At 66.2% G+C, this 13116-nt stretch overlaps 1 protein-coding gene across 3 annotated transcripts; it reads right to left on the reverse strand.

The window, feature by feature from the left end:
• Window positions 1–1171: 1171 nt before the first annotated feature.
• On the reverse strand, window positions 1172–12047 carry IL6R (interleukin 6 receptor). 3 transcript variants are annotated; one of them, XM_073322908.1, is made up of 10 exons: window positions 11950–12047; window positions 7924–8163; window positions 7532–7655; window positions 6561–6742; window positions 6190–6350; window positions 4403–4547; window positions 4241–4284; window positions 3897–3978; window positions 3421–3529; window positions 1172–2409 (listed from the first exon to the last, which is right to left on the reverse strand). In XM_073322908.1, exons 1-10 carry the CDS (start codon window positions 12020–12022, stop codon window positions 2202–2204), a joined length of 1368 nt encoding a protein of 455 aa, XP_073179009.1. In that variant the 5' UTR covers window positions 12023–12047; the 3' UTR covers window positions 1172–2201. The 3 variants fall into 3 exon arrangements, with proteins under 3 accessions (XP_073179009.1, XP_073179007.1, XP_073179008.1); XM_073322906.1 differs by having other exon boundaries at window positions 6190–6742; XM_073322907.1 differs by lacking the exon at window positions 3897–3978 and having other exon boundaries at window positions 2223–2409; window positions 6190–6742.
• Window positions 12048–13116: the final 1069 nt, after the last annotated feature.

Here is a 13116-nt window from a genome sequence, read left to right on the forward strand (position 1 = left end):
TTTACTTCTGGTCAGGCCTTGTGCAGCTGGGGCCGGCAGAGTTGCTATGGAAGAACCCGCTCTGCATTAGCCATTCTGGTCCAACGGCCTTTGTGGAGGCTCTGGTCTGGAACAGCAGCGACTGTCCCACCCAGAGTGGGAATCGTACCAGGATCGCTTTGCTGGGCAGTTTCCCCCCTGTAGACAAGGCCTAAGAGCAGCATGGGTCCCCGGCCCCCCGCCTGCTGTCTGACCAAGTCTGGAAGCTGTGTGAGCTCCTGCTGCTCTTGGGGGGCCAGGGTGGCAGAACGGCTCCATGAGAACCATGGCGAACCCCTTCCCCCAGGCAGAGAACAGGGAGGGGGCTTCAAAAGCAGCCCTGGGCATGCTCCAGGGGGTGTTTTCCTGCCCGCGGGCTGGTTCCCAGGTTGGTTCCCCCCAGCTTGGGGGCCTGGCTCCTGCACGCCGGGGTGAGGGTGTTAACTCTCACCCTGGGGGCAGAGGGACGCTCCTCACCTGTCAGGCCCTGCCACCAGCTGCTCTGGGGGGAAGGGGCTGACTCAAACCCAGACTAGAGCTGATGGTGGCAGGTACTTTCAGGGTAGGCCATTTACATAGCAGGCAGCAAACCTTCCTCTGCACAGCCCTGGGCGGGGGTGGGGGATGCCCCAGCCACTCACACGGAGAGGGCGCTGACAGCTGTGGGGCTAGCACCCCCAGGGAGGCCCGGGGCTCAGCCCACAGCCTGGCCCCTGCCCTATACATCTCCCCTTGAATCCACAGCCCTGGGCCCCGCTCCCCCTTTGAACCCATCCCTTCTCCCATGTGCCCAGGGCTCGAGCCCTGCCATCCCCCCAGCTGCTGCTAAGAGTTGGCCAAGACCCTGCTGCCTTCGCCCCCCAGCCCCAGGAGAGACAGCTGCATCCTCTAAGGCAGGGGCCAGCCCCAAGAGGGACCCGTCCCCTTCACCAGCTGCAGCCCCCGTTTTGCTTTCTCAGGTTTGCAAAACAAATTGTAGGCCTAAGAGCCAGGACGCCTGGGCTCTCTGCCTGGCTCTGGCCTGGGCTCGCCAGCCATGGAGGAACATGTTAGTGCTCTGCTTCCACCTACGCCTCTCCAGCGCCAGGTACGGCTAATACCCCATGAGCAAACCCATCCCACGCCCCCACCCGGCCAGCAGTAGCCCTGTGCACGCAGTAAAAAACATTTATTGGACACACGTTTGCCAACACACGGTTCTTCCTGTACAAACCCCTGTTAACACAAACACCAGTTTGATGGGGGGGCGGGGGGGAATCCCATGCCCAGTGCTGCACCGGGGAGGGGCGGAGGCCAGTCACACGCCCAACTGAGCATTTGTTACGGCCCCACACAAGCTGCTCCAGGGAGGCGGGGAGGCCTGGGTTCTGCCAGTGCCCTTCTGGGGGACGCTCGGGCGCGTCCTGCCCCCCACGTCCATTCAGACGGTGAGCTCCCTGCGGCAGGTCTGTCATCTGTGGCTGCTGCGCCTGGCACCGCCAGCCCCGTACAATTGGTGGGGGCAGTGGGATGGAGCCCACTCTAGCTGCCAAGGGCCAGGCGTGGCCCACTACTGCCGGAGCGGGGCAGGCCCTGAGTCCGTCTGCTCCCACCTAGCTGCAGTGCTGGCTCAGACTCTGCTGGCCCTCAGGCCCTGGTGAGCGCCTGGCCGCGGGGCAGTGCCCTGCATGCCCAGTGCCTGGAGCTTGCCTGGCTCTACCGGTAAATGCCCCTCTCCCAGCAGTGGGGCCGGGCCAGCCCTTGCCACCTTCCACGTGGAGTGGGCTCATTGGACGCCCTCCACGCCGTGTCACTCGCGGGGGCGCCGGCCCCGCCCACACCCAAGGACTGTCCAAACCCCGCCACGGGGCGGGCTGGGAAACACTGGCTCCGGCTGCTTGGGGGAGACCGTGGGAGAGCTGCTTGGCTGCCAGTTTGAGCCCCGGGCATCGCTGCAAGTGGGCGCGGGTCCATCTCCCGGGGAGGGCAGAGCAGGTTTGGCTCCTTCCAGCAGCGTCCCTGGAACCGCCAGGAGCCCAGAGCGGCCCGGAAGCGGTTGGCACAGCGGCCCCAGCCCGCCGGGGCAGAGGTAGAGCCATGGTTAAGGGCCGGGCTAGTTCTAGCTGAGCCACAAGGTCGGGGCCCTGGCTTGGCGCCTGCTGGGGCAGTCGGTGTGTCGCAGGCCAGCGAGGCAGGCTCCCCGGCTACTGGGGGACGAGGAGGTAATCCATGTTGGTGACCTCGAAGGGGCCCGTGGAGCCGACGCTGCCTGGTGACGCCGGAGGGGAGAGGAGCGGGGCTTCGCTTACCGGAGACGTGGGGCTCGGAGGAGCCAGCAGCACCAAGGGGTGCTGGACCACCACGCTGGCCTTGCCCTGGCCCAGCGAGCCCCTCCTCCATTTCTTCTTGTACCTTGAACACAGAGCAGGTCAGGAAGGGGCCAAGATTGGGGGGCTCCTGCCCCACAGACACCCCAATTCCTGCTGGCAGCGGGGTTGGGACTCAGGCCAGCATTGGCAGGGTGCCCATGGCCCCGGGACCGCAACACGGCTGCCCCAGGCCTATGGCTGTCCCCGGGGGCAGGCAGAGGGCAAAGCCCCACTGAGTCTCCATCAGTAATGGCCTGTGAGATGGGCATTCAGGGCAGCTCTCCGTGGCACAAGGGCCAGCAGCAAACACAGCCGGTGGTGACTGGGGTGTCCTGTTCCCCCCCACACCTGAAGGCAAGTGCTGGCTGGGGGGCCACAGAGAGCGAGATGCACCCCGCTGCTCCCATGGCAGTGTGCCCGAGCCCCCCACTACACTGTTTGGGTCAGTCACTTGCAGTGGAAGGGGGAGAGTCGTGCTGGGGGCAGGGCTTGGGCCCCTCTGTAACGGATCAAGCCCGGCTGCCCAGCACACAAAGATCAGCTAAGGCAGCCCACAGCCCTCAGGAAAGGACCCCGGTGGAGAGCCAAGCAGGAGTCCATGCTGCTGGACTGCAGGGAAACAGAGCGGGGCTGGAGGGGACTCTCCCAGCCCTGCCGGGGCCTCAGGGGCATCTCTCGGCTGGAGGGAGACCAGGATCTGACTCCCAGAGGCTGCCCAGGCCAGCAGTGGGCACCCATATAAGGGGCAGGGGCCCTTTCCTGTTCGCCAGAAGGCCCCAGACTGCTCTATGGAGATGGCCTCTCTTGGCTCCGCAGGGGTAAGTCCGGCAGGAACTGGGCTGAGCCCAGCAGGCCAGACCCTGTCCTGCCCTGGGAGTCACTCCAGACTCACACCGGAGTAACAGATCCGACCCAGGCGTGCACTGCTGGGCCTGGGGCACCAGCTGAGAGTGACTGTCCCTCCCTCAGTGCTTCCCCAGCAGGCCAGCGGTAGCATCGCCCCACCCAGGGCCTGGGACCCAGCACCCCCCGCACCACCCTGGCCGCGTCTCACCTGAGCACGATACCAGCGAGCAGGCCGGTGCCCAGGAACAGGCTCCCTCCGGTGACCAGGAATGTGTACAGGGGCACAGTGGCGCGGTCGCCAACACCAAGAGCCTCCCCTGCAAACCGAGGGGACATGGGCACCGTTACCCAACATGGCAAGGCCCAGCGCCCCCCTCCCCAACCTTGTTCACTTTGCAGGGCTGGGTATTGCTGGGCCACCTCCCAGCGGGGGCTTTGCAAAGGCCAGGGGAGCCCTGGAGAATGACGGGGACCACCTGAGCCACCGGCCCAGCCTGGGGCCCACCCATAGGGCTGCCACCTGGCTCACTTTGCCCCGATCAGCCCGTCCTGAGGCAGCTGTACTGGGCTCTCTGTCTGGGTGCTCAGCTCATGCTGCCAGCTGGGCTCTGGGTCGCCCCACATGTCCCTGGCGTGGGAGCCCTGGGCCTGACAGACCAACAACGCAGGGGGGCATCTCATTACCGTTAGCGCCCTCTGTGTTGCTGCTGTAGGGCCCGGGGGGGCCTGTGAACGTGTCGCTGTAGAAATCATAATCCGAGGGGAACTGGAGGAAAGAGACAGGGAAGTGGGGGTTAGCAACAGGGTCCCCCATCCCTGCCCGTGACACCCCCCAACGCACGGCATGTCCCCCGTCCCCGCCCGTGACACCCCCCAACGCACGGTATGTCCCCCGTCCCGCTCCCCCGTCCCCCAGACCACAGAGCCCTTGGGTGGAGCACACACAGTGCTAAGCCCTGAGACCTATCCACCCTCCCACCAGGGCCCACGGCCAGACGGGCAGGCAGCTCCGGCACCACCCGCCTTACCTGCGAGCTGTAGGATCCTGTCTGCCACTCGAGGCTGTTGGGATCTGCAATCCAAGGAGAGGAACAGTGAGAGTAGCCCTGGGAATCGGGACGAGGGGGTGGGGGTCTAGGGACCCAGCTCCTCCCAGAGGATCCCTCCCCTCCCATCTCCCTTAGTCCTACCTGCCCACGGGGTGCCCACGGCCTCCTGGCTCCACTCACTCCACGAGCCATGGCCAAACTCCTCCAGCCCCCGCACCTGCACCATGTGCCGTTCGCCATGCCAGGCATCATGGATCACCAGGGACGTTTCTCTTAACTGGTCGACCTGCAAGCAACAGGCAGAATTAAACCATGAGCATCAGGACTCCCACAGCTCCCCTGTGACCCCAGAACCTCGTGATGCCAACTAGCCGAGGGCACAGGGGGTGCAGAGTTTTACAGGGATCCCCCGAGTCCGTTGTCTAGGATAATTCACTGAAGAGTGGAGGGGGGAGATCTCTGCTGGGCGTCACCACCCCCGTGAGACGTGCGCACGGATCCTCTGGGGAAGCTGGGTCCCTAGACCGGAGGTCTGTAAGGTCTGGGAGTTTAAGCAGGTCACCGGGTGGTGAATGTCTTCCCTTCAGGCAGGCAGGAGACGCGCTGCGTACGCCAGCTAACCGAGATCACAGACCCCACAGGAGCAGACCTCCCAGCCAGCGGGGGTCAGTTTGTGACTGTGACGAAGTGGGACTGTTAATGTTTCCTCTGAATAGTGTGGGGGTGCCTCAGTTTCCCCTAGGCAGTTCTTAAGTATCTAGGGGGTGGAGTAAGGATGTATGATCATTGCAGAGCCCTAGAGGGCAGGTGTGTGCAGGAGTCTGGACACAGAGAATGGCCGACACCCTGTTTCCTGGCAACTGATGGCCTGGGCCCTTCCCCCCCTGCAAGGTGAGAGCTGAAGGGTTGGAGAACAAAGGAATCAGGTGACCATCTGGCCCGGGAAAGGAACAAAGCCCAGAGGAGGAGGGGCTGGAGGGAGTTGCAGTTTGGGGCTGGCTGGGACATGGAGTGAAGTGCAGACGGGGTTGTCTGGCTCACTGCCCCCCAAAATGGACCCAGCTGAGGGGTCCAGTTCTCTGCACCTGCAAGCTCTGTTTTAGACCATGTTCCTGTCGTCTAATAAACCTTCTGTTTTACTGGCTGGCTGAGAGTCCCGTCTGACTGTGGAGTTGGGGGGCAGGACCCTCTGGCTCCCCCAGGAGCCCCGCCTGAGCGGACTCGCTGTGGGAAGCGCACGGAGGGGCAGAGGAGGCTGAATGCTCCGAGGTCAGACCCAGGAAGGTGGAAGCCGGGTGAGCTGTGTGTCCTGAAGACAGGCTGCTCACAGAAAGGCGACTGCCCCAGAGTCCTGACTGGCTTCATGGGGAGCAGTTCCAGAGCATCGCCCAGGGACTCCGTGACAACTGGGGGAAACTGAGGCACCCCCACACTATTCAGAGGAAACATTAAGAACAGTCCCACTTCGTCACAGTGACGAAGGCTCCAAGGGCAGTCTGAATCTCTCTGGGCTTGTAGCGGGCTAGCCAGGGAACAGCCAGCGGGCTTGCTGCAGGAATGGAAGAGCCCAGCCACGCCCAGCAGCAGTACGCTGGGAGGATCGGGGGCAGCGTTCGCTCCTGGCCCCGTACTAACGTCCCATTAGTAAAGCTCCGGCTCAGTCTAGGACGTGTGTTATGATGCTAGCAAGGTGTGTCTGAACCCTGGGTACCCCGGGAAGCATCACAGTCCCCCCTTCCTTTCCAGCCCCAGGGAGCTGGGTAGCACCCTCCCCGTCCACAGGGAAACGCAATTCACCAGGGCCTTCTCCCCAGGCTGTAACTCTGGGGGCAGGGGCCCAGGCATGGGAGCCCATCCTGCTCAGCAGCTACAGGGTGGGGCGTGCGTGGAGCTGGCCTGTCAGGCGCGGGGCGAGCGGGGGGGCTCACCTCCGTGTAGCTCTGGGAGCGCTCAGCCCGGTACCGGACCTGGAAGTGCAGCCGGTAGAATCTGGAGTCCCAAGAGGGCGGGTACATCCAGGTCACACGCAGTTTCTGGGGCGCTCTCTCCACCGGCTCCACCAGCACGTTCACCGGCGGGTCCGGCTTCACTGTCAGGGAGAGGGGGGTTGCCATGGCAGGGGGGTCTGGTGCAGCACGTTTGCCCCACCAGCCTGCACCCAGCAGCCCCTGGGGGGAGACCCGGCCGGAACACGGGCAGGACGGCAGGCAGAGCTCCAGGGAGGGGCAGGGGGGTAGGCAGGGGGAGAAGGGGGGCAGCAGGAGGGGCAGCGGGGGTGAGGGCAGCGAGCCGTACGTACAGACGCGGTTGGCCGAGATGACCTGGCCCTTGCTGGCCACGCTCCCCGCCCCGTTGCTGACAGACACGGAGACCAGCAGGAGGGTGTCGTCCTCGCTGGGTGGCACCGTGACCCTGCACGTGAATTTGTCCACCTTGGGGAAGTAGCGGCAGCGCTTCTCCGTGGCGTTCTCCCCGGTGAACCTGCCGGGGGCCGGGGACACGGCTCAGCTCCAGGCGCAGCACACAGCCAGCGGGCCCTGCCCCCCCAGCTCCCCAGGGTCCCAAGATCAGCTCCAAGTCACAGCAGGGTCTGCCCCGGGCTGCAACATCCCCAGCTGAGCCAGGCAACAGCAGCCTCATGCCCCGCTCGGGTATTGCCCCTGGCCAAGCGCTTTCTGCAGCCACTCTGGGGTGGAGCGGAGCAGCTGCAGGGCCGCGCTTTGGAACAGGAAGAGGAGAAGGACCTTGTCTGGAACTGAAAGTCGGGAGGGTGTAAGCAAGGGGGGATGTGGGGAGGATGCCTGCAAGGAGGTGCACGGCTCTTTCCTGAGCAGGCACGGTCAGGCCCTTGGCGTGGGGTCTGATCTGAAGGCCAGCAGCACCCCCTGCCCCCCACCAGCGCTGCCCAGGGCTCGGCCCACGGGAGAGAGCCCCCAGGGGATCCCCACATCCAACCCTGCCATGGCGTCCCCCAGTCCAGCACTGTCCCGACTCCCAGCCCTGCGGGATGGCAGCACCCAGTGAGGGGGGAGGGCGATTTGGTGCCAGGAAAGCAGGCCCCAGCTCTGCTCCCAGAGCGCCGGCAGCTGGGGAGCGGGGAGGGACCCTGCCAGGAATCGGCAGCACGGCCATGCTGGCTACATCTACGCCAAATCCTGCCCTGGCCTGGCTCTCATCCCCAGCTGGCTCCACGGCTAACAGCTACCCAGGGCTGGGTGCCCCTCGCAGGGCCTCAGGGTGCTCCCCGACCAGCTCCCCCAGGCCTCTCACCACTTCTTCACCCACAGCGCGGCCCTGGTCCGGGGCGACGGCCTCCTCCGTGGCTGCCACTCGCACAGGACGTCCCTGACGTGGCTCCTCCGGTAGCAGGAGAAACCAGGCGGCTCCGGGGGCTCTGGAGTCAGAAGAGCAGCGGTGAGGGAAGCCCCTGGACTGTGAGCAGGGGCTAGCGGCTGCAGAGCTGGGCAGGGGGCAGAAGGAGGGCCAGCCACACCAGCCAGGCACTCGCCCAGTGCTGCCTTTGGACCCTGCAGGAGGAGTCTGGCAGCCCGGACGCTGCTGCCGCATTCTGCAGGCATGGGGGCCCCCGCAGTCCAGGCGCCCGTGGATCTGGACATCCCCCCCGGCCGCTGGAGCAGGCACCCCCGCCCCGAGCGACTCACCTTCCACCAGCAGCCGCAGCGAGCGCACCAGGCAGCCGCCCACATAGCAGCTGTATCTGCCCGAGTCACTGTCCTGCACCAGGCGCAGCAGCAGGCTGGCCCCCAGCACCGCGCGCTCCGAACTCACAGCCTGGTTCTCCAGCTTCCAGCTGACGGTGCCGTTTGGCTCCGGCTGCCACTGCAGGCAGGGCAGGGTGACATTTGCTCCCACTGCGCTCAGCACCGTGTCAGGCGGGAGGGCTGCAGGAGGGGAAGTTCCATTAGTGCAGAGGGAAGGGAGTGCAGTCTAGGGGTGAGAGCTGGGGGGACCAGGACTTCTGGGTTCCATGCCCAGCTGAGCCACTGACTCATTGCATGACCCTAAGCAAACAACTTCGTTGTGCCTCAGTTTCCCCTTCTGTTCCATGGGGATTGCCACCTTCCCTGGGTGCCACAAGCTGACCAGGAGATGCTGTGACAGGAGAGGAGTCTCGCTGGCTGCTGTGTGCCATGGTGGTGCTGACCCTCCGTCTCACCGCCAGGCTGGAGGCCAGAGCCTTGGCCACTCGGCAGCCCCTTCCCGGCTCCTAGGAAACCACTCGGGAGGGGCTCCCTGACGGAGGAGACAGCCAGCCCGGGTCAATATTTGCTGGAGAGGACAAGCCTGAACGAGCATCTGCCTGGCTGAGCTGTCACTGCCTCACCCACCTCTTTCCAAGGCACTGCGGCTGGGCCCCACCACCATCAGATCCCCCCTTCCCAGCCCGTGCCAGCCACAGCTTGAGACGTCTGGCCAGCCATGCCCCAGCCTGGGCGCTACCTGGGGTGCGTTAACGGGGCCGTGGGCTCCTCATTTCCCTGGGCAAGCTGGGTGCCCAGCAGCAAGGAGGTGCCTGAGAGTGCCCGGAGCCGGTTGCAGGAGGGGTGTCAGGGCTCCTGGGGTGTGGGGAGCAGATTCAAGGGATCCCTGCTCCTCCAGTTCCCAGAGCCTAAAGCCAGGGTACACGGCAATCACAGGGGACCCAGGACCCTGCCAGCAGGGCAGCCACGCAGCAGCAGGGCCCTGGAGGGCTGCTGGCCTCAAAGGGTTAATTCTCAAGCCACCCCTGGGACAGGGTCACCACCGGCCCGGGGATGGGGCCAGAGCTGGGTTTGGTTCAGCTGGATTGTGGCTGGGCCAGGTGGTTTGTAAAGGTCAGAGGCTGACAGCTCCCCCCGTCCCCCCAGCCAGGACAGGAGCTGGGATTTTTGCAAACCCACAAGCGTCAATAACAAAAGCAAACACTCAGGTTTCCCAGCGCCCAGCACCCGCACGGCCCTGCCAGGAACAGCCAGTCCTACCCGAACCCACTTACGCAACGGTCTGGCTCAGCACAGGGACCTCTCAGCTGCCTGCTAATCCCGGGGGCACGTCACAGGCGCTGCAGGGACCAGCCCCCATGCATGGGGCTGAGAGCCAGGAGAGCTGGAGTCGAATCTGGGCCAAGCCTTGGGGGGCAACCCCTGCCCCCCAGTAAAGTGGGGGTAATAGGACACCTCAGGGAGATGCTGAGGGAGGGGGCCACCTCTCCGCTGAAGGGACCAGGCACTGGGCTGGGACCCAGGAGAGGTGGGTTCAGTTCCCAGTTCTGCCACAGGCTCCCTTGGGGCAGCTCCGACACCTCCCCAGCCCTCAGCTCCCCGACGGTCCGGCCGGGGGAACCGCCCTACCTCCCTCAGCTCCTTAGGTGAAGCTTCTGGGGCAGGAGCCATCTGCTTCCGCGGCTCTGCGCAGTGCCTGGCTCAAGGACCCCTCAGGGGGGTCCTCTATGCCAGGCCCCCAAACACCCCTGGAACTGGCAGGCTCGTGCCCAGGGGCTGTGGGGCAGAGTTCCTGGGGACTGGAGGCCACGACTGGGCAATTCCAGACCTGTGCTTTTCCCCCCACCTGGGACTCCTGGGCTGGGGTCCCGCCCCGCCGGGTGGGTTAACCCTTCAATCAGCAAGGGGCGCCCTGGGTATAAATAACCAGCGACAGTGCGAGGGCTGCTGGCTCAGTGGAGACGCACGTGGCAGCAGGCTGCTCAGAACCCAGCCAAACCCAGCGCCGGGGGCCTGGGCAGCTCCGCACCGCCTGGCCTGCACCTGAGGGACCCACTCCCTACTTGCCCTGCAACAGCAACTCAGCCCTTGGCTATCGGCACACAGGAGGCCTGGGCACTTCCCCATTGTGCTGGGAAGTTTCAGTTCCTCCCGGGGAGAGCAGTGGGGGGCTGGGAGGCAGGACGCCTGGGTTCGTTACTTGGCTCTCCCCAGAGTCAGCAGCTCATTGCTCTTTGTGTGGCGCGACTCCACCGCTGCCCCGGCCTGGTCCCTGGGTGGCCACGGCCAGACACAGAGCAGGGAAGCTCGGAGGCTCCACACAGGAGAACCCCAGATCCCAGCCACAGATGTGGGGCAGTTGGGAGCCCTGCTCATGAGCCTGGCGCAGCCCAGCCGACGGGGGCCATGGGGTGACGCTGGGTCATGCAGGTCGAGAGTGGGGAGGCAGACGGGCACCAGGCCAGGCCTGACCCAAAGTTACCCTCCTACAAGTGCAGAGTTCTCTGCGCCCCCCGGGCCCCTGTCTGGCCCCCGGGGGAGGGGTCTGTGCGGCTTTGGGGAAGGCAGGATGAGAGCGGCAGCAGCCTCTGCCCACATCCCCTGCCCAGGCCGCAGTGGGCTCCACTCCAGTTCCTGTGGTGCCTGCAGGTCACAAGGGCCCAGGTCCCCCCTTTGCAGCGGGGGGTCCCCCCTCCTGCCCAATCCTAGGCCGGGGGCAAGGTGCTCCCTCTGCCCCCACTCCCTGGCAGCTGCAAGAGACTGGGACAGGGGCTCAGAGCACATGGGTCGCTCACAGACTGCCATGCCCCTGGCACCAGGCAAAGGAGTGGGGCCAGCCCCCAGGCAGCCCCAGCTGGGAGCTCTGGAGTTAAGGGCCTCTGAGCCCCCCGCATTTCCCCCAGCTCCAGTTCAGCTTAGCCCAGGGACCTCCGGCCAGGAAGGGGAGCAGGAGCCCGAGGCCAGCCCCATGGGGAGCCCCCAGTGGGGCCCCGCCATTCAGGGGACAGAGGAGGAGGTTGTGTGGGGGTCCCAGCAGGAGCATGCCAGTGGGGAGGGGCAGCGCTCACCCCCGAGTCACAGCGGGGGGAGCGAAGAACAAGGAGCAAATAAATCTCAGCCCTTCTCAGCTCAGACTGAAAATAAGGCGCTGCCATTCCCCAACCCCGGGGAGCGCGGAGAGAACCCAGGAGTCCTGGCTCGCAGCCCGCACCCTCCCTCTAACTCACCAGACCCCACTCCCCTCCCAGAGCTGGGTTAGAACTCAGAAGTCCTGTCCCCGCCCTCCGGGAGCCGGGACCCGAACCCAGGAGTCCGGGACACACACCCCCCTCCGGGAACAGAACCCAGGAGTCCTAGACACACACCGCGCTCCGGGAACAGAACCCAGGAGTCCTGGAACACACACACACACACCCCGCCTCTGGGAGCCGGGAGCAGAACCCAGGAGTCTTGACCCCCCCCCTTCCGGGAGCCGGGAACAGAACCCAGGAGTCCAGATCCCCCCCTCCGGGAGCCGGGAGCAGAACCCAGGAGTCCTGACCCCCCCCCTCCGGGAACCGGGAGCAGAACCCAGGAGTCCTGACCCCCCCTCCGGGAGCCGGGAGCAGAACCCAGGAGTCCGGGACACACCCCCCCCCTCCGGGAACAGAACCCAGGAGTCCAGATCCCCCCTCCTCCGGGAGCCGGGAGCAGAACCCAGGAGTCCTGACCCCCCTCTCCACCTCCGGGAGCCGGGAGCAGAACCCAGGAGTCCTGGCTCCCAGCCCCCGCCAATCTTTGCAATGTCCCCATGGCGAAAGAGACCCCCCCGCCCGCGGCTGCCCGGAGCCCCGATCTCCCCGCGGGGTCCCGGCCGGCCGGGGCTGCTCACCTGGCTCCAGGGGACCCCGCGGAGGAGAGGACGCAGCCCGACGCCCCCCCGCCAGGCGCCCCGCAGCGAGCCGCCCCCCCGGCCCCCGCACCCACCTGGCGGCGGGCAGGGCCCCCCCGCGGCGGCGGCGAGCAGACACAGCAGCCCGGCGGCCCGGAGCGCCCACATGCTCCTGCGCCCCGGGGGCTGCCGGCGTCCGCCCCCCCGCGAGCATCCCGCAGCTCGGGCGCCGCCCCCGCCCGGGGCTTCCCCCTGCACGTGGCGGGCGGGGGGGGCGCCTGGCGGCGGAACAGCAATTGAGGAACTGGGGGGGCTGCGATTGTGAAAGGGGCGATTGAGCAACGGCGGGGCGGAGCGCGTGGGAGGGTGGGGGGCACCTGCAGAGACGCCCCCCCCCCGCGCGCGACTCCCGCCCCCAGGTGCAGGCTGACGTGGTGTCAAGGGGGGGGGCTGGGAGCCGGGACTCCTGGGTTCTACCTGGGGCTCTGGGACCCGGTGGGGTGCGGTGGTTAGAGGGGGCAGGGCTGGGAGCCGGGACTCCTGGGTTCTAGGAGCCTCTGGGGGGCAGGGAGTGGGGTAACAGGCAGCCCCCTCTCCTAGGGCCTGCTCTGAAGAGTTTGGCTGGGATGCCCCCAGACAGGGGGAGCTTTGTGGGTGTGATGGGGGATCCCGCTGGCAGCCAGCCTTGGACAGGTCTCTGCCCCCCAGTACAGCACTGGTTACTCGGCCTGGGGGGGGACACGCGTGAGCAGCCCTTGGCACTGGCCTAGTGGGCACTGGGGAGACCCAGCTTATGCCCCCACTGTGGGTATGGTCAGGGCTGGGAGGGGGCGGCTGTTTGTGTACCAGCCTCGTTAATCAGTGACAGCGCCCAGGGACAGAATGCAGGCAGAGGCCTGGCCTGCCCCCAGTTCAAGGTGAGCCCCCCGCCCCGCTCCAGCTGGGGCCTGTTAACCCCCTCCGGACTGGGGCTGTGTCCCTGCCCCGCTCACACGGGGGTAAAACTCCTGATTTCCAGGGGCGGGCAGGAGAGCGGGTGGGGGCCCCGCTCCAGCAGCTTGGTGCCAGGAAGCAAGCACATGCTGGGGGCCGGGGGCGAGGGGGGGTGTTACAGGACAGAGTCAGAGAGTTTAGGGCCAGAAGAGACCCCCACAGCTCCACACAAAACCCAGCCACCAGCAGGGACCGGCTATCACAGGAGCCCAGATTAGCACGTGCCAGGGAGTGGGAGGCCCCGAGGCCCCACAGTGGCACAGAAATGA

This window comes from Lepidochelys kempii, chromosome 24 (genome assembly GCF_965140285.1).
Source record: "Lepidochelys kempii isolate rLepKem1 chromosome 24, rLepKem1.hap1, whole genome shotgun sequence".
Classification (NCBI taxonomy): domain Eukaryota; kingdom Metazoa; phylum Chordata; order Testudines; family Cheloniidae; genus Lepidochelys; species Lepidochelys kempii.